Source organism: Sus scrofa, chromosome 2 (assembly GCF_054392235.1).
Source record: "Sus scrofa isolate SSC_HxYL_T2T_F1_AM1 chromosome 2, Sscrofa_HxYL_maternal_Yorkshire_Landrace_v2.0, whole genome shotgun sequence".
Classification (NCBI taxonomy): domain Eukaryota; kingdom Metazoa; phylum Chordata; class Mammalia; order Artiodactyla; family Suidae; genus Sus; species Sus scrofa.
The window spans coordinates 11,828,964-11,855,000 of record NC_139384.1 but is presented as its reverse complement, the minus strand read 5'-3'; the positions used below and the strand labels follow the sequence as shown (position 1 = coordinate 11,855,000).

Here is a 26,037-nt window from a genome sequence, read left to right as displayed (position 1 = left end):
GGCCAGGGATTGAATCCGACCACCTCATGGTTCCTAGTTGGATTCGTTTCTGCTGCGCCATGATGGGAACTCCCAGATTCTTTTTTTTAAATTTCTCAATGAATTTTATTACATTTATAGTTGTACAACGATCATCGCAACCCAAACTAATCAGATTCTTAACCTGATGAGCCACAATGGGAACTCCCTAAAACAAAAATTTTATACTAGAGTTTAGAAAAGTATTTAAGGTTCTAATTCCTCATGTACTGAATTTACTTCAGCATCACGTTCTTTATTACTTTCATCACTTAATTTCAATCATGAATTTTTATTTATGTCTATAGTGGTTCACTCTTTTATGTAATTCTTTAACTTACACATGTCAGCTAGGATTCTGAAAAGACCACAAAGTTCTCTTAGTAGTATAAACTTTTCTTTGAAAGATAATATTGCTGTATCTACTAGAGAAAAACAGTAAATTGATTTGAAACTATATTTTAGGCGTTCCCATCATGGTGCAGTAGAAACGAATCTGACCAGGACCCCTGAGGTTCCGGGTCTGATCCCTGGCCTCGCTCAGTTGGTTAAGGATCCGGTGTTGCCCTGAGCTGTGGTATAGGTTGCAGACGTGGCTTGGATCTGGCATTGCTGTGGCTGTGGTGTAGGCCAGCAGCTGTAGCTCCAACTAGATCCTTAGAAACTACATTTTTAGATAAGAGATGAACTGATTGTGGGAGTCACAGTTTACAGTTGAAATGAATTTGCTCCTTTTTTTTTTTTCTTTTACCTTTCTAGTATGGCAAAGTTGCCATAAGGTTCAGAGGCTCTGAGAAATTTAACATCGCTGGTTTGTTTTGAAAGAAGTTATTTGTTCTTGCTTTATGTATAATGCATTTTAATAGTGCCTGCCTCATCTCATATTGCCTAAAAGATTAATATACATGAAATATGCCAAATTATGTTGGAAAAGTGAATTTAAAAGACCATTTCTAAAGTATATCTTATCCAGCATTGCTGCAGCTGCAGCATAGGTGGCAGCTGAGGCTCAGATTTAGTCTCTGGCCTGGGAACTTCCATGTGCCATGGGTGCAGTCATTTAAAAAAAAAAAGTCTATTATTGGCTTGTGTTCTAGAAACTGTATTCTCTTGACATCGTCAATCATCTTCTAAAAGCATTGCTTATTGCCTTTTCTGTGTTTTTAGAGGTGCGGAAGCAAGATTACCTTTTCTATTACATATTTGACAGTAGTTCTGAATTTGCATTTGGTAAATGTGCCTTCAATATGTTCTAGGATTTTGTCGGAATTGAAAAATGTTTGTTTTGTCTCCTGGCTGATGTAAAAGTTCAGTGGTAAAAAAGAGAGTTTTACTACAATGTTCACTATAAAATGGTCTAGAATATTGTAGGGATCTTCTCTTTCAATCTACTATGTATTCCATTCAAATTTATACAATTGCCATAGATTGCATCCACTCAAATTACTTTTATCTGGAGTAAGCTCTTTTTAGCCGACAAAAAAAGAAAAAATAGCTTACTTATGCATCTAGTACGAATGTTTATTACATTGTATGCCATCAACAAATGGTATCTTCTACGATCCAATTGTAAAATCTCTCCATATTCTGACACATATATTAAATATTAATCGTTTACGTTATTTTTCTGCTTTGTGGCTCACTGTTATCCCTGTTGTTTAAAAACAAAAATCCCTACTTGCCATTCAAGACCCTTTGTAAATTCTTTTCTTGCTTCTTATATTCCATTTGATTTTGCGGTAGAATTCCAATTTTGTTCTGTATTCTAGTCAAGCGGTTTCTTAAATAGTCCTATTCTTTCCCATTTCCATGCCTTTGCTCATCTCATTCCATCCTACTAGAACATGTCCCCTGGGCACTTCCTGTCAAACTCCTATCCTAAAGTTCTTATTTAAAGAGGTACTTTCTCCAGAAAGTCTCTCCTAATAGCATAATTAGGAACAGGTTTTTCTTCAACTTCCATCAACCTTTCTTATTGGCATTCTATCTTATAGGTAATTACATACCTAAAAAATTTATTATACTACATAGCTGATTAAAGTCAAACACAATGTTGAGCTTTTTTTTTTTTTAATCTGCGTATGTGGTTAATAGATATTTGTTAACTTAAATCCATCTTCTTGGGCATATAAATACCGAGACATCAAAGAGGGTCTGACAATATGGGAAGAGCTACTTTAGACTGGAAAGTCTTGATCATTCCTGAGAATCACAGTAGATTTTTGTTCAACAAATACTGGCTTTGAGTGTTTTCATTGTGCTAGATATTATGTTAGCATTAGAGTTTGCAACTGACCTGAAAAGTGGAGACAACAAACAGGAACCTAGAGGAACTGTCACTCAAAGGAGCAAACTTTGAAAAAGAAAAAACTGGGGACTGCTTTTAGTGAGAGGAGAGATTTTAAAAGAAATAAACTTCATGGGAAAATGGCCTCAGTTAATGAGAGCATATGGAATGATAAGGAAAACCTGGGGAGATTAGGTAGAGGTGCTGCTGAAGAGCCAAAGATGAACACATCACATTACAGTTAAGAATTATGGAGTTCCCTGGTGGCTCTTCAGGTTAAAGATACAGCATTGTCACTGAAGAGGCTTGGGCCACTGCTGTGGCACAGGTTCTATCCCTGGCCTGGGGCCACTGCTGTGGCACAGGTTCTATCCCTGGCCTGGGAACTACCATATACCATGGGTGTGGCCAAAAAAATTATAATATGAATTAGATCAAAAACTATTAGTACACATGTTTCAGGCAAATTGAACAAATCAGAGTTCAGAATTGGATATCCAGGAGCTCAGAGCCACTGAAGCTTCCAGTAGGCATAAAAGTCAATATAAGGTCAATATAGAGTTGCCAAAAGCCATAAAGATTGCAAACTACCTTTTTCTCTAGGAGACCAGGAACCAGAAACTGGAACTGCTGCAGAACTTATGTGGAGAAAGACTGAGACCATGTTGGATGTTCTTGGGTTTCTTCTCTAAACCAATGTAAGAAGCAGATTTTGGGGTATGGGGGGGACAATGATTATCTCCAGATATAGGGGTTCTGCCAATCCTGGTATTATCTCATGATGGAAAACAGATTTTGTGCGATGTCCACTTTTCAAATTCAAAGGAGAGCAACACAACTAAAGTTGGATACCCTACTAATTGTACCTACAACGTCAATCTGCGATTGGACTTCATTTACCATAAAATAAGAAATATAAGTTTTATAAAACTACGGCACTTTCAATTTAGCTTTGATAACAGGAAACTTGAAGATCCAGGGACTTTCAGGAGGAAGAATAATAATCATTGTGTGAGACCCCAGGATGTAAAACAAAAACTGAAAAGAAATTATGGATAGAGAGCTTTTCAGTAAAAGAGGAACATCTAGATTTGTTCTGGTTCTGGGTAAAATAAAGTAAGCATCATTTACCCTGTCCCTCCCATTGAATGTTGCAATCAACCCTGGACAAAAAGCAAGGACAGCCACCTGAGGACTCTGGAAAGCAAATAGCAGCAGGCAGTTTGGGGAAGAAGACCAGAATTAAGCACAACTGAACTAGTGGTGGGTTTACCCCATTTTGTTCCCTCTCCAGTATTCCTTGGCCTGGACCCAAGGCAGCTTGAAATCCAGAAGTGGGTGTCACCATGGAGAGACTGGGCTCCAAGAGAAACTAGCCCAGACCTGAGCAGTGAGACAGGAGCTGCGGGTGGTGGTGATGGCAGCGATGGGACCCACAGGCATCTAAACTCCAAGGGAGCGGATGTTCTTCAGTCGAAGGACTTGTCCCTAGAAGGTAGGGTGAACCCCTGTGGATTTTTTTCCCTTTGTCCCTGTGTTCCAGCTGCTTGGACTGAGAGGGTGCTGTCAAGGGAAATTCCCCTCCGTGTAGAGTAAATAAAGCCTGAGTCTTCGGACCAAATAGAAGAACATCAGGGACCTGGAAAGGACCAGGGAGATTTCAGAGAGGGAGGAGCTTGGGAAAATGAGCTGATAAGATTGTTTACGAACTCCTGGGCTTCCTTCCTGAGCCACTAATGAGTGGAAATGAATCCACACAGTGTACTAAAGACTTTGAGAACTGAACTCAGAGATAAATCACTTGTCAGACTGGTCACTGGGTAGAGCACATGTGGAATGATCTGAATCTCACATCAAAGGCTTTGAAAAGTTCCTGTGTGGCTCAGTGGGTTAAGTATCCGATGTTGTCACTACAGTGGCTCTGGTCACTGCTATTGTGAAGGTTCAATCCCTGACCCAGGAACTTCTGCATGCTGCAGGTGTGGTGAAAAAACAAAAAAGAGAGAGAGAATAAAAAGAGGGAGTTCCTGTTGTGGCTTAGTGGGTTAAGGACCTGATATTGTCTCTGTGAGGATTCGGGTTTGATCCCTGGCCTCACTCAGTGGGTTAAGTCTTTGGCGTTGCCGTGAGCTGTGGTGTAGGTTGCATATGTGGCTTGGATCCAGTGTTACCATGGCTGTGGCTTAGGCCGCAGCTTCAGCTCTGATTAGATCCCTAGCCTGGGAACTTCCATATGCCACGGGTGCAGCCCTAAAAAGAAAAAGAAAAAAAAAAACAAAAAATAGAGAACCAAAGGCTTGAAAAGTGGAACTGACGTTAAACCATGACATAAAGGGGTGGTGGTAGTAAGAAAACTTTCTATCCTTTAAATCTAATGACAAGAGAAATTATTGAGACTTGTGATAGTAACCATGCCAGCTCCAATCTCCCGGAAGAGAGTGAGGATGGGAAACAGGTGGTAAAGAGTTGGGGAGAGTTGTGAAAGCTGATCACACCCCAGCTGGACCACTTTCTAGAGCAGTGGATCTTAAAACTTTATTGTGTTTCAGAATCACAAGGAAGGCTTGTTAAAACTCAGGTTGCTGGACCCCACCTTCTCCTGTCTCTGATTAAGTAGCTCTGGGGTTGTGGGGGGGTGGAGCTTGAGAATTTTCATTTGTAAAGGTTTCCAGGTCTGCTCCTGGCCTTGGGAATTGTACTTTGAGGATCACTGCTGTAATCTGCGGAGGAACCCACCTGGTTCTAGGTGCATATATATCACTAATTAGAATAAGTGAGAAGCCGGGCAGAAACCTCTATGAGGTACCATTTTTGTCTAGCAATTATGTGTTAGATAGTGTTGCCCACGCGTGCACACATGCACGCAGACACACACACACACACACACACACACACACACACACACACACACACACACACACACACACACAGAGTTGGCCCCTAACCCTAACCCTAACCTCCAGGAACAGCTCCTTCAATTTTCCCTTCTTTTTCTTCATCTCCTCCTCCACCCTCTTATCCTCTCTCTTTGTTCTCTTTCTTCTACTTCTTCCCTAGCAAAGATTGTATTCAGTGTTGAAAGAATATGTATAATTTCCCTGACCTCCAGAAAAAACAACTCCACCTTCTCTCATTTCCCCTCCCTCTTCCTCTTTCCCTGCCCTCGTCTCCTTCCCCTCCTTTACATCCTCCTTATTTTAGATACAATAACAAAACATAGCTGGAATTTTCATAAGAACAAGAAGAATTCTCACCAGAGTGATGACTCAGAGGAGGTCACAGAGTTTTTCTTCAAATAATTATTCACAAGTTGTTGCAACATTGGGCACTGGATTCTTTTGCCCATAGATCCCATAATACCTTTTGGCTCATTTAACAATTAGCCACACATTCCTGAATGTTCCAGATGAATAATGCATCTAGTTGGGATTCACCAATTCAGTTCCAGTTTTTATAAACTGAACATACAACACCCATCCATCAATCCATCAGTCTCTGGAAATCCCTGGTGGTTCAGTGGGTTAAGGATCTAGTATTGTCACTGCTGTGCCTCTGGTTACCCTGTCCAGGGTTTGATCCCTGGTCCTGGAACTTCCACATGCCTCAAGTGAGGCCAAAAAAAAAGGTGACTACCTGGAAAATCAAACTAGAGAGCCCTTTTGTTTGCCCACCCACCCTTGTATTGCTACAACTACACAGTCAGGCCTCTTTTGTTCTTGGGATTTGGAGAGGAAAGAGACAGAATTTGAGAAAAATAGCAGATGAGCTAGTTTTAGCAAGTTCCGTGAGAAACAGGAAAGAGTCTTTTCAAATGTCAAGAAAGAAAACAAAAAACTATATTTACAATCTTTTTCATTCTTTGCATAATTTTCCTGTTTAGAAAAATATCCAGGGATAGAACTTTCTTAACCTACCTATAAAAACAGCATCATCACATCGTATCTGAACTTAATGAGCAGAAATAGTAGAGAAGTTTTATGTACAAAAACATGTTCATTATTTGTATTACTAAAAAAATTGGAAATACCTAAAATATTTAGTTTGGAGAGAATGGTTGGACTCTGTATTAATCCACTATTGCTGCAAAGATGTTGTACAGCAAATTGACCCCAAACCTAGTGACTTATGAGCATGTTTTTATTTATTTACTTATTTTAAAACATTGTTTGTGCACGTGATTCTGTGCCAGCCTGGAGAGCTCTGCTTCAGGCTGCAGAATGGATAGACTTGGCTTCAGACTTCAGATTGTGTTCAGATCTGCAGCACATGTCTTGTTTTGGGACCAAACTGAAGAGTCATGCTTCCTGGAGCATAGTTTTCTCATTGTGATACAGAAAGGTAAGGGGCTTAGTCAAACTAAGCAAGCATGTCTGAACTCTGTGCTCCATAATGTCTGCTAACATTCCAGTGGTCAGAGAATCACATAACTAAGACCACTGTCAATGAATTGGGCCAGTTTAATCTGCCAGGTTCCCACTGAGGGAGAGAGTAAAGAATTGTGAACAGCAATCCAAATCTGGGACACACTTTTACAATCACATGATGAGATCTTTTTCTTTTCTTTCTTCTTCCGCTTCTTCTTCTTTCTCTTCTTCTTTTTCTTCTCCTTCTCCTCCTCCCCCTCCTCCCTCTCCTTCTCCTCTTCCTTCTCCTCCTTCTTCTTCTTCTGCCACACTCTCAGCATATGGCACTTCCCAGGCTAGGGACTGAATCTGACCATAGCTGTGACCTACGCCACAGCTGTAGCAACATTGGATCCTTAAGCCACTGCACGATGCCAGGGATCAAACCCATGCCTCGGCAGCGACCTGAGCCACTGCAGAGACAATGCAGGATCCTTAATGCTCTGTACTACAGTGGGAACGCCTTAATGTTAAAATACCCAAATATCAAGAATTCAGTGAACCTCCAGGCGCCTATCACTCAGCTTCAACAAGCATCAAGTCTGGCTACCTTTCTTTTACCTATCTTTCCATTCACTCCCCTCGTTGGGTTATTTTAACCTCTAGATATTACACACTTTAGGATCTATCTCTAAGAAATATTTAAAACAGGAGTTCCCATTGTGGCTCAGCAGTTAACGCACCCGACTAGCATCCATGAGGATGCAGGTTTGATCCCTGGCCTTGCTCAGTGGGTTAAGGATCTGGCATTGCTGTGAGCTGTGGTGTAGGCCAGCGGCTACAGCTCCAATTTGACCCCTATCCTGGGAACCTCCATATGCCGTGGGTATGGCCCTAAAAAAGACAAAAATAAAAATAAACAAACACCAAAACTATGCCATCCACAGTTTTGTAATTACATAGCAAATGAATGTAACTGCGTTAAAAAAAAGGATATTATTACAAGGTTTTAACAAACATGCTATCCAAGAGAACAAATGGAAATTTAACAAAAGGTTAATAACATTTGTTCTTTAACAGTGGGAATAAGTGTGATTTTTAAGAACTTTTAATTTATATCATTTAAACACTCTAATAATTATGAATTACTTTTGTAATGAAACTAATGATGTCAAATTTAAATTTAAACAAAGACTTAAATTCTGCGGCAAGGCAGTTTACCTATTTGGATATGCAATCTTCCCTACTATTCCTAATGCTAGTTTACTGAAAAGGAAACATGAAAATTAGAAAGAGCAATATACTTGCCATCAGAGGACCTTGGGCAAATCACTCAAACTCACAGTGTACTCCTCATTTGAGAAATGAAGATAATATAATAGAAACTAGGAACATTTTGGTCTTGAGGGTCAAGTGCATAGGAAAACATTTTGTAAATGGAAACTTGCTATACAATAGCAAAATATTCCTAATATTTCTGGAACCACATTCCTAGCTGGAAGCTGAAGGTCGGTAGCCATGATAGCATGTTCTAGACAGCAGGCTGTGGGAAATTTTCTTGCTCTTTTGTTTCATGTGGTCAGTTGCAAAGGATAATGGGCTGATGACCAGGTGGACTTGGGTTTTAGGTCTGGTGTTGCCACTAACTAGCCTTGTAACCTTCTGAGAGTCCTTCTCGCTCTTTTTTTTTTTTTTTGGTAAAAATTTGAAGGTTGGGTTAGGTGATCTTCAAGGGTCCTCTATGTATGATGAACAGTTGATGGCAAAATGCCAGCATTTGCTTATAGTTTTTAGGTTGATTTGTTTCCTGGCTCCTGGGTTGAAATTCATGCAAACCTCTGCAAATCTATTGAGAGGAAATGGACCAGTTAAAATGTGGAATCCAAGTTTTCATAAAGCAGATGAGAGAGTAGGTCATGGAGCTTCATATTTAGAACCACATAACATTCCAAAGCGTCATTTGGGGAACTTGCTACCTTCAGTGTGCGGTGGACTTAGTCAGAACATTTAAGTAGAAGTTCTGCTCCTGTCCCTTACTAGCAGGGTGACCTTGGGCAAATCCCTTAAGTGTCTTGATGCTCCATTTCTCAATTTGAGGGATATGTATTTTTTTTTTTTTTGGCCAATGTGTTAAAACAATTTTAAAAATTGGAGTTCCCATCGTGGCACAGTGGAAACGAATCCAACTAGAAACCATGAGGTTGTGGGTTCAATCCTTGGCCCTGCTCAGTCGGTTAAAGATCCAGTGTTGCCCTGAGCTGTGGTGTAGGTTGCAGATGTGGCTTGGATCTGGTGTTGCTGTGGCTGTGGCCAGCAGCTGTAGCTCTGATTAGACTCCTAGCCTGGGAACCTCCATATGCTGCGGCTGTGGCCCAAAAAAGAAAAAAGAAAATTGAAGTCTAGTTTATTTACAGTGTGTTGGTTTCAGGTGTACAGAAAAGTGATCCAGTTATGTGCATATATACACATAAATACACATATGCATACGTATTTATATATATTCTTTTTCAGGTTCTTTTCCCTTTATAGATATTACAAAATGCTGAGTATAATTTCCTATGCTATACAGTGGGCCCTTGTTGGTTATCTATTTCATATATAGTAGTGTGTATCTGTTAATTCCAAACTTCTAATTTATCCCTCTCCCCTTTTCCCCTTTGGTAGCCATGCATTTGTTTTCTGTGTCTGTGGGTCTGTATTGTTTTGCATATAAATTCATTTGTATCCCCCTTTTTTTTTTTAAGATTCCACATATAAGCGATATCATGTGATACTTGTCAAATGTGTATTATAATGTCCATTTAATATAAGTTCTGTTAAAAGGGTAAAAATGATAGGAAGAGCTTTGCATATACAAAAGTCCTGTGTGCATACAAAGTCTCTACTTGGACGGTCAAAGAGGTGAGTCATCTGGAAGCTTTGCCTGTTTTTACTTATCCTCATGAGTGAAGCTGGTAAAGGGAATAACCAAAGGCCATGGGTAATTTTTTTTTTTAAGTAAACAAAAGAAATAATTAGTTTCAAAACCTGGACAAGAACCAGAAACAAAGGCTGGAGGTTTGAAGGTTGACACTGGTGCGGGAGATTTGTCAGGAGACCAGGGCCTCAGCTCGGTAATTATTCACTCCCTGGATTCATTACCCTGAGCCTTAGTCAATGAAGTTAGAACCTTTAGGGACATATATGTGGGCATGTTTTAATAATTCTCAAATGACACTGTGTGACCTTCAGGCACAATCATCAGTCTCAAGAATAAAGCTGAATTTGTACTGAATTAACTCCAACAAAGAGACCTCAGACAGTAACTAGAAACAAAGATTCAGCACACATCTAAATAAGGGATGCCAGTTCTCAAATATGGGGGTTACTAGTTCAGAGATATTTTCTTTTTTTTTTTTTAGAGATATTTTCTTGTTTCTTGCATTGGCACAACTCATTTTTAAGACTGCACAACTTATATTCTTTTCCCTCTCTCTCCTGTCTTACAAAGCCCCAGTATCTTGGTTATTTTATTTCATATATATATATATATATATATTTTTTTTTTGTCTTTTCTAGGGCCACACCCGTGGCATAGGGAGGTTCCCAGGCTAGGGGTCTAATCAGAGCTGTAGCCGCCAACCTACGCCAGAGCCACAGCAACTTGGGATCTGAGCCGCTTCTTCGACCTACACCTTCAAGCTCACAGCAACGCCGGATCCTTAACCCACTGAGCGAGGCCAGGGATCGAACCTGCAGTCTTATGGTTCCTAGTCAGATTCGTTAACCACTGAGCCATGATGGGAACTCCTATTTCTTATAATCTTGATGCCTGAGAAAATAAATATACTTTTCTCCCCTGTTTATGGTGAAATAAACAACTCTATTAATTCTTCACAGCATCCAAATGTCAATCTCTCTCTCTGGAGTGCTCCCGTCTCCAGTTCTTTTTCTGGGAAACACCACCTTGTCCTTCCTCAAATGCTTCTATGTCGCATCATCTGTGAAGGTTTGCTTGGCTACCCAGACTGAAATTCACCCCCACCATGCTTCTCACAGCATTTCATGCATATTTTAGTTTAGCTTTCCTTGCATCAAATCTTGGCAGTTTTTTTTTAATTAAAAAATTTTTTATTACAGTTGATTTACAGTGTTCTGTCAATTTCTGCTGTATAGCAAAGTAACCCAGTTTTATTTTATAGATATAAAATACATACACATTCCTTTTTTTCACATTATCCTCCATCATGTTCCATCACAAGTGATCAGGTACAGTTTCTTGGGCTATACACCAGCATCTCATTACATATCCATTCCATATGCAATAGTTTGCATCTACTAACCCCAAACTCCCAGTCCCTTCCAGGCCCTCCCCCTCCCTCTTGGCAACCATAAGTCTGTTCTCTATGTCTGTCAGTTTATTTCTTTTCTGTAGATAGGTTCATTTGTGCCGTATCTTAGATTCCAGATATAAGTGATATCATATGGTATTTGTCTTTCTCCTTATGACTTACTTCACTTAGTATGAGAGTCTCTAGTTCCATCCATGTTGCTTCAAATGGCATTATTCTTTTTAATGACTGAGTAGTATTCCATTGTGTATATGTACCACATCTTCTTAATCCATTCATCTGTCATTGGTCATTTACATTATTTCCATGTCTTGGCTATTGTGAATAGTGCTGCAATAAACATAGGGATTCATGTATCTTTTTCTTTTTTATGATTTTTATTTTTTTCATTATAGCTGGTTTACAGTGTTCTGTCAGTTTTCTACTGTACAGCATGGTAACCCAGTTACACATACAAGTGTACATTTTTTTTCTCACATTACCATGCTCCATCATAAATGACTAGACATAGTTCCCTGTGCTACACAGCAGGATCTCAGTGCCTGTCCATTCCAAAGGCAATAGTCTGCATCTATTAACTCCAAGTTCCTAATCCATTCCATTCCCTCCCCCTCCCTTTTGGCAAGAGAAAGACAAATACCATATGATATCACTTATATCTGGAATCTAATATATGGCACAAATAAACCTTTCCACAGAAAAGAAAATCATGGACTTGAAGAATAGACTTGTGGTTGCCAAATCTTGGTGATTTGTTATTATATTTGTTATCCCCACCAGACTGTAAGCTCCTTAAAGAAAGGAGCAGGTCTTTTTCCATCCTTAGTGCTCAAGGTCTCATATAATAGCTGATGTTGGGTATGGGATGAAATCAGAAGAGAGATGGGAGGAACTCAGTGCCCGAAAACTTGGTTTAATTTTTGACCTGTATATCTTCTCTGAAATGGACGTATGGAGCCTAGAAAAGGAAGTCTCTTAATTATTATTCATCTCTTTTTTTTTTGCTTCCTACTGTTTCCCATTGTCCCATTCCTTTCTTTTATCTTCCCTTTCTTCTTACCTGTAATAAAAAAATATTCACGGTGTAAAGAAATAAACAGGGATTTCCCACTGTGGCGAAGTGGGTTAATGATCCAGCTTGTCTCTGTGATGGTGCCAGTTCAATCCCAGGCCAGTGTGGTGGGTTAAAGGATCCAGTGTTGCCACAGCTATGACACTGGTCTTAGCTTCAGTTCAGATCTCAGCTGCAGCTCAGATTCAACCCCTGCCCCAGGAACTTCCATATGTCTCAGGTGCAGCCATTAAAAAAGAAGGAAAGAAAGGAAGGAAGGAAGGAAGGAAAGAAAGAAGGAAGGATAGAAGGAAGGAAGGAAGGAAAAAAGAAAGGAAGGAGGAAAGAAAGAAAGAAAGAAAGAAAGAAAGAAAGAAAGAAAGAAAGAAAGAAAGAAAGAAAGAAAGAAAGAAAGAAATGGATTATGACCTAAAGGACAAAATAAATATTCATGGTTAGATGCTGTTATAAGCACAGTATTGAATAAAATTAAAGGAGGAAAACAGGAATTCTCCCATACAGTAGAATTCCATATAGCAGATACTTCCCCCGCAATCTTGGAGAGAATAGCTCCTTACTCCTTAAGTATAAACTGAATATGGCAACTTTCTTCCAAAGATACAGAATGGAAAGGGAAGAAAGAGAATGAAGTTTACACTGGCAAAACCTGACAAGCACCACCTCTGACAGGTGATCAAAACCAACATCAGTAGTGAAGTCATGTCACCAGTATGTTCGCTTGACATGATGTGTGGAAAATGATGCTTTACTTCCATCACCCCTTGTCTAAATGTCAGACAAATTCACTCTGAAGGACATTCTACAAAATACCTGACCAGGACATTCCCATTGTGGCTCAGTGTTACTGAACCCAACTAGTATCAGTGAAGATGCGCATTTGATCTTTGGCCTCGCTCAGTGGGTTAAGGATCCGGCATTACTATGGGTTATGGTATAGATCACAGATGTGGCTCAGATCCTGCATTGCGGTGGCTGTGGTGTAGGCTGGCAGCTCTAGCTCCAATTTGACCCCTAGTCTGGGAACTTCCATGTGCCTCAGGTGCTGCCCTAAAAAGCAAAAAACAAACAAACAAAAAAACCCAAAAAACCGAAAACCTGACCAGGACGTCTCAAAGCTGTCAAGGTTATCAAAAACAAGTCTAAGAATTTCACAGCCAAGAGGAACTTAAAGAGACATGACAACAAAATGTTATGTGGTATACTGGAGTAGATTCTTGAACAGAAAAATGATATTAGGTTAAAAATAATATGAATACAGTGTGAACTTTAGTTCATAATAATGTGTCAGTATTTGTTAATTAGTTCTGACAAATGTTAAGAACGGGGGAAACTGAGTGCCATTTATATACTATCCTATCTAAAGCAGATATTCCCTGGTCAATTACTTTCTATTGTATTACCATGTCGATTGCTTTTACAGAAATTATCAGTCTATAATCATCTCCTTTGTTTATGCTAGTCTCTCCCATTAGATTGTAAACTCCCTGAGGGCAAAGATCTTCTCTGTTCATTCACTGATGCATACCCAGTATTTTTTTTAAACATAAATGTTTTTTACTAAAAGTAACTATTTTTCAGGATGTGGCTCAGTGGAAACTAATCCCACTGGAATCTATGACAATGAGAGTTCGATCCCTGGCCTCGCTCAGTGGGTTAAGTTCCCATGAGCTGTGGTGTAGGTGGAAGATGCAGCTTGAATCCCCCGTTTCTGTTGTGGTGGTGGTATAGGCTGGCAGCTGTAGCTCTGATTTGACCCCTAGCCTGGAAACTTCCATATGCTTCGGATGTGGTCCTAAAAAGCAAAAAAAAAAAAAAAGCTATTTTTCTTCAAAACAAAAAATTAGAAGAGTTTTACATTTTTGCCAATCTCTTTTGTATCTGACTTAATAGAAGAACCTGGATTCTTACCTCTGCTTCTTCAATACGTTGCTTTGGTGAAAGGACGTAAAGAAAAGCTGGCCTCACACAGTTGTGCAATTGGAAAAGGCACTTCATAAACTTTCTGAAAGGGTTTCCAATACCACCCCCCACCCCAGAAGTCCTCTTTGAGAACCACTTCAGTAAACTATACTGCCTCTCAGTTAAAGACAGCCATGGATCCATAAGGATGCAGGTTCCTCGCTCGGTGGATTAAGGATCCATCGTTGCCATGAGCTGTGGTGTAGGTCACAGATGTGGCTCGGATCTGGCGTTGCTGTGGCTGTGGTGTAGGCCAATGGCTACAGCTCTGATTTGACCCCTAGTCTCGGAACCTCCATACGCCGAGGGTGCAGCCCTAAACAGCATCTCCCCCGCCCCACAAAAAAGCCATTGAATAAGTATTAGAACTGGCCATTCCTTCCATGGACAAGGCATTTTAAACAATTTGCAAAGGTTGATGCTGGGGAAGGAAACTTGAATTTTCCTGCTAACTCAATTTTAAAAGACATCGATTTCCAACTTGAGTTCATAGGTTACTCTTCTGCTAGCCAAGATTTCATGTTCGATTTTTTTCAAGCTTACTTTTCTAAACTAAGAAGAGAAAGCACCATGCCATCACATAGTTAACTTTGGGATAGTGTTCTTATAATTTACAAAGTCTCTTTATGTGCCCACATGACACCATTTAGTCCTTAGCAGCCACTTTATAGAGGAGGAATGCTCAGAAAAGGGGACTTGCCCAAGGTTGCCATCGGTAACCAGACTGGGGCCAGGCTTCCTTGCCCCCAAGTGACTGTGCTCACAGGAGGACTTGCTCTGGCTCTAACAAACAGACACCTCACTTTTGAAAGCTGGCTTTCCAACCTAGAAGGAGGGGACTCTTTATTTACGTTCACTTTTTTCACACAAACACGAGACAGCATCTTTTCTCGAATCCAGGTGGATTTTATTTGACACAGAATACACTATGGCTATAGGAACAGCAAGCTGAAGAGACAAAGCAGCAAAGACATGATTCTAATTTATAGTTAAGTGACAGGACAGCAAGTCGTTAAATGAATAACAAAACACTTGTGCTTGTTGGAAGACTTCTCTTTTTCTAGGGCTCATATTTTTGGAATTCCTACTCTCTGTGGTCCAGTGGACACAGCCTGCCCTGTTGGGAGCCACTGGGAAGAACAGTGAGAGTGAAAATAGTGGCTGCAGACTCCCAGTGCAATGCTGCACTCTTCAGAAATAGCTGATGCCTGGTTAGCTTGACTTCCTTCCTTCCTCCTTCTCTCCCTCCCTTCCTTTTGTTGCGCCAAGGGCATGTGGAAGGTCCTGCCACAGCAGTGACAACACTGGATCCTTAACCTGCTGAGCCACCACGGAACTCCTTGGTTAGCTTGACAATCTATGCAAAGATCCATAAAGTGGTTTCTGAAGATGGCACATTATCAACCACAATATCCCAAGCCCAGAGGGCTACTACATTCCACTTTTTCACTTCAAAGCTCTTCTTTCTGGCCTTTGTTGCCCCTGGGAGTATCCATATCCATTGGTGCCATTATTTCAGAAACACATGGTCTGTTGTTTGGCTATTACTTCCAGTATATTCCAGGTTGCCACATGTAGTAGATGCTCAATAAATAACCATTGAATGAACATATGAAGGAATTACTGATGGTTGTAACAAGACTTATAGCATCATTGTAAGTGGAGCAGAAGTAACTCATTATATCACATTATACGCAGAATACGCTTTATGCCTCCTCTGAAGAGCAGGGCTAGAGAAAGTGTCTTCCACTCAGGCTCCATTTCATCTTCCCTCCCTCCCTCTCTCCCACTTTTCTTTCTCTCTTTCTTTTCTTTCCTTCCTTCCTCCCTCTCTCCCTTCCTTCCTTCCATCTTTCCCTCCTTCTCTCTTTCCTTCCTTTCAGTCTTTTTTTCTTTCTCTCTTTCAGTAATTAATAGTATTCCCTAAGCATCCTGTGAAGTGTGAATAACATGATATTGGAATTTCATCTTGGAAGATATGTAAATGGGGTGCCAGGAAATTTATTTCTAGGAGACTCAGACTTTGTTGAGAGCTGGTCACTGAAATCAAAAACTCCTTGCTACTAAGGATAAAGAAAGTCTCTGTGCACATCCATCCTGAGGTCACTGAAAGCAAGGATGACAGAGGCTGGGAATGCTGAAAGATAGTTACAAAAGAAGAGTTGAATGTTAGGCCTTGGGCACAGTGCATCTTCCTGAGTGGGTTTTTTTTTTTTTTTTTTTTTTTTTTTTTGTCTTTTTAGAGCTGCACCCATGGCATATGGAAGTCCCCAGGCTAGGGGTCGAAATGGAGCTACAGCTGCCAGCCTATGCCACAGCCACAGCAACTTGGGATCCGAGCTGCATCTGCAACCTACACCACAGCTCACGGCAACTCCAGATCCTTAACCTACTGAGTGAGGCCAGGGACTGAACCTGAATTCTCATAGATGGTAGCCGGGTTTGTTTCCACTGCACCATTAAGGGAACTCCCTGTTCTGTTTTTTTAATTAAAGTATAGTTGATTTACAATGTTGCACCAATTTCTGCTATACAGCAAAGTGACTCAGTCATACATATACATGTAATTCTTTTTCTCATACTTTCTTTCATCATGTTCTACAGGTTACTCAGTTTTTGTTTTTGTTTTTTTTTTTTTGTCTTTTGTCTTTTGTTGTTGTTGCTGCTATTTCTTGGGCCGCTCCCGCGGCATATGGAGGTTCCCAGGCTAGGGGTCGAATCGGAGCTGTAGCCACCGGCCTATGCCAGAGCCACAGCAACGCGGGATCCGAGCTGTGTCTGCAACCTACACCACAGCTCACGGCAACGCCGGATCGTTAACCCACTGAGCAAGGGCAGGGACCGAACCCGCAACCTCATGGTTCCTAGTCGGATTCGTTAACCACTGTGCCACGACGGGAACTCCAGGTTACTCAGTTTTAATTCATATCTTGAGGGATTGCCTCTGATTGGTGGAAACTAAATAACACCCCAAGTAGCTATGGAGTCTGGACATTTTTTGGTTTATTTACTTATTTATTTTTTTGGCTACGTGCAGAAGACCCCAGGCCATGGAGCAAACCCACGCCCAGCAGCAGTGACCCAAGCCACAGCAGTGAAGACACTAGATCCTTTAACTGCTAGGCCACCAGGGAACTCCACTTTTTTAGGTTCCGAAATGTTTGAAGACTCACCAGATTGTGGTTGGAACATATTATGTACAGCCCAAGTTGCCATCTCCTCTACAAATTGTACACTGGCCACAAAAGGCAAAGACCATCTAGTGCCATCCAGTACTAGAGGTAGGCTGTCTAACTGGACTGGTAAATTCCAGACTAGAAAATTGTCTCATACCAGTCAAACACATGGAGAATATTAATTTTGTAGTTTATAAGTAACACACACACACACACACAAACACACACACACACACACAAACGCACACACACACACCAGCTGGTTATCTGCTGTCCTTACTGCTATCCTGCTCATTTCTTTTAGTTTTAAAATTTTCTTAATTTTTTAATTGACATATAATTGACATATAACATTGTATTAGTTTCAGGTATAAACATAATAATTCGATATTTGTATATCTTGTAAAATGATCATCACAAATCTAATTAACATCTGTCACCTCACATAGTTACAAATTTCTTTCTTCATGATAGGAACTTTTTAAAAAAATTTATTTTTATGGCTGCACCTGTGGCATATGGATGTTCCCAGACCAGAAGCAGCTGTGGCAAAGCTGGATCCTTTAACCACTGCCCTGGTCCAAGGATTGATCTTGTGCCTCTACATGGACTCGCCCTGCTGCAGTCAGGTTCTTAACCCACTGCACCAGAGCAGACACTCCGACTTATTTTTCTAAGCATAATATTCCCTAGGTCCATCTCTGTTGTTGCAAATGGCAAAATTTCATTCTTTTCGTGGCTGAGTAGTATTCCATTGTGTATATATATATACCACATCTTCTTTATCCACTCAACTGTTCATGAACATTTAGGTTGTTTCCATATCTTGTCCAATGTAAATAGTGCTGCTATGAATATTGAGTGCATATATCTTTTCAAATTAGTGATTTTGTTGTCTTTGGTTGTATACCCAGGAGCACTCATTTCTTTTCATTAATGAAGAGTTGCACGACACTGTCTTGACTTTCACAGATCTCAGAATGAAACCGCTTTAGGGTGGAGGTGTTTCCCAGGTCAGATGCCCACAGAACCCAGCACTTGGTCTTTCTGTCCTACTTAGGAGGAGAGAGGGGTGACTACTCTCCCATTTGTTCATGGCCATGCTGTTCTCTAGTTCATTGCTAATGAAGAGCCAGCTAAGAAACCATCACCATCAGAGTTGGAGAGCACCACAGAAGCCTGTGCAATGTGAGGAGAAATGACCAGAGCACTGAGAGAAGTAAGCAGAATGTGGGAGACTTAATGAATCAAAGTGCTTGAAGAGAGCTTATATATTAACAAGTTTAATCCTCTTGTTTTCCAGCTACTGGGACTGAGGTTTGAAGGATGAAAATGACTTTTCTAGTTTAGAGCCTTAGAAACCCTGAATCTCACGAGGTTCCTTCCAGAGAAGTGATGGTGGATGCTCTGATGCCCAGTCCACTCCCTGCTGCCTGTCACAATAACCCACAGCCCCTCCCATATTTTCACAGTCTCAGAGATTCCTCAAATATCCTGGTTTCCTTTGTCAGCCTTATCCCCGTATCCTGGCTGGATGTGTTTTTTTCTGGTGTCTCCTGACTCTCACCTTTTCTTCACAATCCCTTTTCCACTCTGGATAATAGAACACCTCTTCCTTCTTCTTCTAAATGCTGCAATACCATAAAAGGATGACAAGAAAACTGAGCGTCTGTTTAGGAGTTTTTTCTGGGTATAATTGTAGAGTATGCCTGTCCATTTACCTCTCTAGAAGTATTGGAATAAAGTGGAGCCACGTTGATAACATCAACTCTGAAGCAAGTGAAAGTCACAAATTCTCTAAATTCTCTATGGTGGAAGTTTGAAAATATCCTTACTAATACCACAAGACCAAGCAATTCCACTCCTAGGTATGTAGCTGAAAAAAAGTGAAAACACTAATTCAAAAAGATTCAGGCACCCCCAAATTCATAGCAGCACTATTCACGATAGCCAAGATATGGAAGCAGTCTAAGTGTCCATCAACGGAGAAATAAAGAAGTGTGTGTGTGTGTGTGTGTGTGTGTGTGTGTGTGTGTATACACAGTGGACTACTACCATATTTATGAGATTAAAATGACCAAGATGAATTAATACAAATATAGTTCACAGGTAAAAGTAACAGTCCCTCAGAACAGAACATCCCAATGTATTGTGTTTATTTCCGAGTGAATATTTGTAGGATATGAAGATAGAGAAAATCTAGACAATGACTTGTATGATGAGAGGGTTTGAATATAATCTCCTGAAGGAAAATTTGATGGAGTACTTGCTCTAGAGAGAAGAGGACTAAAGACTTACAGAAGATAAATAATCTGTCCAAATACATGTGAAGAACTGTCATGGAGAAGAAAGCACTAGAGGGTAAATACAGGATCAGTGGGAGGAAGTTGTAGATAGCCTTTAGTTCAAGAGAATACAGTACTTCAATAACTGGAGTTGCCCAATGAGGAATGAAGCATCTTAAAGTTAGTGATCTCTCTTGGAAACGCAAGCAGAATCTGGAACTCTCTGTGATGCTATGGAAAAGATTCTTGAGAAGCCCAAATCCAAATTCAGTGATGCCCACTTTCTTCCTCTCCTGTTTTTTCACTTATTAAATGAAGTAACATTTTCCTCCATTATTACTTCCTTTTTACTACTGGGGTGTTCTTTAAACATTATGGACAGAATCATGAGTTTTCATTTTGGTTAATAAAGGAGAAAATGTAAAAAAAAAAAAGCCTGCTTTCCTTTGGTTAATTGCAAAGCCTCTTTCCCCCCACCCCCATTCAGGATCTACTTGGCCAGTATTTAGAACATAATGTTATCACCTTGGAAGGGACATGTGGTGTCTTCTATTTTAGCTCCAATGCTTCAGAAATAAAGAAAGCGAAGCCTTGAGAGATAGACTCACATGAGATTTCATATACTCCTACTGGCAGAGAGAGCCTGGAACAAGGAGATCAGCATTGTGTGAAGACAGCTTAGTATTTCAATTTCTGAATACTTACTTGGGTTCTCATCCCGGATATATCTTGTTAGCCACTTTAGTTTTCTTTTCTAAAAAATGAAGGCAACGATCCTTATTATGGGCTGAGATAACCCAGCTAAAGTACCTAGTACATAATAGATGTCCAAAAAATAAATGCCGGTGCTCTTCCATCCACACTCAGGACATCACGTTGCCCTACATGTTAAAGCTTTATTTCATTAGTGCATTCACTTCATCCGGTGCTCCTAGAATAATGGCTCATGTCTCAGTTTGTTGGGGACACTCCTGGTTCATGCACATCATCCCAACATAATTATTAATAGCGTCCCACTTCACTCTCAGAAGTGTCCTGATTTACATAAGTCCTAAAACCATCCTACCTAGAACTTTCTCAGTGCATTTCCTTAGGGCATCTTTCAATTCCTTGTTCCTCATACTGTAGATCAAAGGGTTTAAAATGGCAGTGATAAAAGTGTAGACCACAGACACCACCCGGCCCATCTCAGGGGAGTAGCTGGACCTGGGGGACAAGTATATAAAGCTGGCGCAGCCATACTGCAGGAGGACCACTAAGATGTGGGAAGAGCAGGTGGAGAAGGCTCGGCTGCGCCCTTCTGCTGACCGGATCTGTAAAAGAGCTGTCCCAATGAAGATGTAGGAGATGGAGATCAGTGAAAGGGGGATGCTTAAGACGATGAAACTGACGATGTACAGAGCGGTCCTGTGAACGTGTGTGTCTGCACAAGCCAAGTGCATGACTGCAGGCATGTCACAGTAGAAGTGGTAGATTTCATTGTCTTTGCAGAATGGGAGATGGAAGATTAAAATAGTCAGTGGCAGCGCCAGCAGGAACCCCAGCACCAGGGACCCAACCATCAACTCCACACACAAGGGCCAGCTCATGATGACGCTGTACCGCAGAGGGTAACAGATTGCTATAAACCGGTCATAAGCCATGACAGCAAGCAGGACACAATCAGCCCCACCCAAGAAGACAAAGAAAAACATCTGGGTGCCGCAGCCAGTGAGAGAAACAGGAGTTTTGCCCATTGAAAGGAGGTTTGCCAAGGCCAGTGGAGCAATGGAAGATGTATAGAAGATCTCCAGAACTGCCAGGTTGGCCAGGAAAAAGTACATGGGGGTGTGGAGGGAGTGGTTGATCTGGACAATTGTGGCAATTATGGCATTTCCACTGAGACTGGTCAGGTACATCAGCAGAAAGGCCACGAAAATCACCACCTGTACCTTAGGGTCCTCTGAGAATGGACGAAAGAAGAATTGTATCTTTGTGGTTTTATTTATTTCTTCCATGGGTACCGCATTGGACCTATGAAAAGGAATCTCTCATTGGATATGATGCTTTTCCAACTCCTCCATTCACTGAGATACTCCGGCAATTATGTGAACACTTTCATCTTATTTGAAAAAATTAATTATTTTTTTAATGGCTGCGCCCATGGCATATGGAAGTTCCTGGGCCAGGGATTGAATCTGATCTGCAGCTGAACCTATGCCACAGCTGTGGCAACGCTGGATACGTAGCCCGCTGCGCCACAGCGGGAAGTTCCACAATTTATTTTAGAGCAGATAATTTATACAATTGCCACCCCTCACCTTTCCGTCTTTACCCCCAAGTATTGAAGACTGAGAAACCCCCAATGGTGGGGATTTTTAGGATCTTTGTTTCAATTCTAGTGCCTAGCACAGTGTCTGATAGAGAAAGAGTTTGTGGATGAATTAATGAATAATCAACCTAAAGTTCGAAGTTACAAAATGGATAAAATAGGGTATTAACTCATTATGTGAAACTTGAAATAAAAAATTTTAGGAATGTATAAGTAGATGTATGTCATAATTTGAAGAAAATTGTTAGAGTTACCTCGTGATGTTGCATTACAAGCTCTATAATTTAGTTCAAAGTCTGGAGACTATTGATTTATTTTGCTTCCACTCCTTTAGTTTGTCGCTAAATACGGACCTCATCCTTCAGAAATTTCTCGCATTGATTGCTTTGTTCCCTTCCCACTGCCCCATCAGTTCTATCTATTGTTATCTTCTTTTTTAAATTATAGTTGATTATCTGTTGTTATTTTACACCGTGATTCTTGTCATAGTTTCCCATTTAATCTCCCAATTCCCTTCTTTTCTTCCTATAATTTTTCCTGTTCTCCATGATCATATTATTCATCTGCTTAAAAATTTTTAATGTCTTCCAAATTTTTTTTTTCCTTTTTAGGGCTGTACCCCCAGCATATGGAGGTTGCCAGGCTAGGGGTCCAATCGGAGCTACAGCTGCCGGCCTACATCACAGCCACAGCAACATCAGATCCGAGCTGAGTCTATGACCTACACCCATAGCTCATGGCAACGCCAGATCCTTAACCCACTGAGCAAGGCCAGGGATCAAACCTGCAACCTCATGGTTCCTAGTTAGATTTATTTCTGCTGCACCACAATGGAAACTCCTCAACATCTATTTATTAAATGACAACTTTCACACTCCTCTGTTGGTTGTTCCAGTCTCTCTGACTTGTTTAGGCTAATCCCACTATGGCCTTCAGTTATCCCCGTTACATACCTAATGGTCTACTCCTTAGCCTATTAGCCATCATTCCTCTTTCTGCTTCATGTAATTCTATCCTCCTTCAAGCTAGAAATCTCACCTTCTCTCTTTGGCCTAATCCCAATCCTGCACATTAAAAAATTTTAGGTTCTGCTCTTTGGTGAAGTCTTTCTAGGCCACTCCAGTTTATTTTTATTTTTATTTTTTAATAATGATTTTTATTTTTTCCCTTATATATGGTTTATAGTGTCCTGTCAATTTTATACCACACAGCAAGGTGACCCAGTTACACATACATATACACATTTTTTTTTTTACATTTTCATGCTTCATCATAAGTGACCACATATAGTTCCCAGTGCTATACAGCAGGATCTCATTGCTTATCCATTCCAAAGTAGGCCACTCCAGTTTAAATCTCTGTCTCCTTCCTCTGAAATTCTGTAGCTCATAGTGCTATACAAACAAATAACTAGGTGTTTTACTTACTTCATTCTTTATGTGTATCTGGAGGGAAGTAGGGGTTATTTGGATCTACATGTGCTTCTTAAACGAGAATGTATATGTTCTAGGATCTAGAGGATGCAAAGCTGTGTCCGGGACAAAGTCCTTGTATCAATGTGGCACAGCTTTTTAAAGTCAATTTTAACATGGACATTTTTGGACATTTAAAGAAAAGTAAACATGGAGATAGTATATATAGAAAAAAGATCTGCATGAATTTGGGGGGATAAAAGCATAAGATTTCCAAGAAATTTCTTGGTGGCTGATCACCAAGTCCTTAGGAATGTAGACTGCCTCTCATTCTAATTGAGCACCTAAGTAGAAAATATTTAGAAGTATTAATTTCGACCTGAGATTGGTTGTTACTCAGTGGAAAATATAATTCCCTGAACTTCCCAAATATAAAACCTTGACTTGGATCAGCTCCTCCCTTATTATTCCAAAGGACAAAATATTTTCTATTTCATTTCATTTGATTTCATTTCATTTCAGTCTTTTTAGGGCTGCACTGTGGCATATGGAGGTTCCCAGGCTAGGGGTTGAATCAGAGCTGCATACGCCACAACAGCGGGATCCAAGCCCCGTCTGTGACCTACAGCACAGCTCACAGCAACTCCAGGTCCTTAATGCACTGAATAAGGCCAGGGATCGAACCCACATCCTCATGGATCCTAGGGGATTCTAATTTGATGAGCCACAATAGGAAGACCCAAATCTAAGCTTCTATCATTAAAATAAAGTGTAGCTCACTGAGCAGTGTGCTGGATTTATAAGGCTGTAAAATAGGTGTCCTAGAGAGACAAAATCCCTTCATTCTAATTGCGCTCTCTCAACAAAGTATTTCACTGTAAGGTGAAGCGCCACAAGAAGGTCAGTGCTCAGGGCCCTAATTTGTAATCTCTCCTTCCTTTTTATTCCTTCTTCCTCTTTCACCAATTACTCATTTAATCCATATTTATTTTAATAAATCATTTTTGAAAACATTTATTGAGTACACAATACTTTTAATAAGTACTACGTAGTACTATTTACATACATATGTATATACATACATGTGTATCTATATATAAGTAATATATAAGTATTACATAAGTTACATATGTAATGCTATTTACATAGCGTTTTTTTGTTTTTTTTTTTTTGTAGGGCCGCACCCTTGGCATATGGAAGTTCCCAGGCTGGGGGTCGAATTGGAGCTGCAGCTGCCAGCCTACACCACAGCAACAGCCATGTCAGATCTGAGCCACATCCACAATTTACACCACAGCTCACAGCAACGCCAGATCCTTAACCCACTGAGCAAGGCCAGGGATCGAACCTGCATCCTCATGGATACTAGTTGGGTTCGTTTCTGCTGAGCCACAATGGGAACTCTATAATACTCTTAATAAGTACTATATACTAATTGCTATGCAAGGCATAGCTTTAGTTTCTGGGAGAAGAGGGAAATGTGTAGAGAATGAAACAGCGTGTCAATATTGAAAAAGCTCAAAACGGAATGAGAAATATAGTAATAAAAACACTACAGTTTAAGGAGTTCCTGTTGTAGCCCAGTGAAAACAAATCTGACTAGTATCCAAGAGGTTGGGTGTTCAATCCCTGGCCTTGCTCAGTGTTTTGGGGATCCGGCATTACCATGAGCTGTGGTGTAGGTTCCAGACACGGCTCAGATCCTGAGTTGCTGTGGCTGTGGCGGAGGCTGGCAGATGCAGCACTGATTCAACCCCTAGCCTATGAACTTCCATATGCCACAAGTGTGGCCCGAAAAAGCAAAAAAAAAAAAAAAAAAAAAAAAAAAAAAAAAAAAAGAATACAAGTCAAGTTCAACTAAGGGCTGTCATAGAAGGACATTGTGTTAGGAAAGCACAGGCTTATCTCTCTTCTTTCAATAATGTGTTCTGAAAAATTGCATGTAATTAGAATAATTTTTTGACACATAAGTTGGATTCTCAATAAGAAGGAACTTTCTATCCGTTCCTTTTGTGGCAGAGGTAGACATTTTATAATTCTTCAGCTTCTATAAGTTTGGCATTTGAGAAGATGGGTATTTTTTTAAACTGGAGAAGCCTTGAAAGTACTGACGTGTCTGTATTTCAAGACTAGTTACTGTCAGACTCATTTAGTCTGATCTAGAGCATAATTCCTTGACCATTTTGGACAGAACTTCCTTCCTGCCATTCACCCATTGAAGAGTATGGATTTCACAGTGTATATTCTTGAATTCCCCTTAAACTGTCTAGTGCAGACACTGGTTCTGGATCAAAACTGAACTTTTGACTCTTTCTGTGGAAACTCCAGACTTAGCTTCTGTTCCCTGGCCAATGTCCATCAAAAGGCTTGGTCTGATTACAAGCGAGGAATTTTCCTAATATTCTAAACTCTGGAATCTGGAAGGAGATTCTTACCTTTTGCTCTGCTCATGTGGACTGCCAGCCATTGCAGATTTGCTTGGATCCTTTGCTAAACGCCTAGCACCCCAGCGGTCTGTCTTCCGAGGGTCCCTGGGCTGGTGTGCTGATCACTTCTAGATTTGAGGATCTCGCTGATTCAGGGCACCAGGTCAAAGCCATTTCTCAAACTAGATCTGAGAACTATCTGATCAACTCTCAGACTGACAGTATTTTCTATCTACCTCTTTCTTCTTCGTATGAGGTAACATCTGACTTTACTTATATCTCTGTAGCCTGGAAGTAACCTTTGAAGTTCCCTTGATATTTGGACTTGAAATTATCATCAAAAAAATCACATTCATAATAACTAAGCTGGCTAAGGTAACACTCTTGGTCCCTCAAAATGACTTAGGAAGGTCTGCT

The 26,037-nt window shown here is 40.5% G+C and overlaps 1 protein-coding gene and 1 pseudogene across 1 annotated transcript; both read right to left on the bottom strand.

The window, feature by feature from the left end:
- Window positions 1–15,070: 15,070 nt before the first annotated feature.
- On the bottom strand, window positions 15,071–15,536 carry LOC100738986 (E3 ubiquitin-protein ligase RBX1 pseudogene; annotated as a pseudogene).
- Window positions 15,537–20,511: 4,975 nt separating this feature from the next.
- On the bottom strand, window positions 20,512–21,534 carry LOC100521428 (olfactory receptor 10V1). The gene has a single exon (XM_021084600.2). It carries the CDS (start codon window positions 21,466–21,468, stop codon window positions 20,512–20,514), a length of 957 nt encoding a protein of 318 aa, XP_020940259.2. The 5' UTR covers window positions 21,469–21,534.
- Between the last annotated feature and the right edge of the window lie 4,503 nt (window positions 21,535–26,037).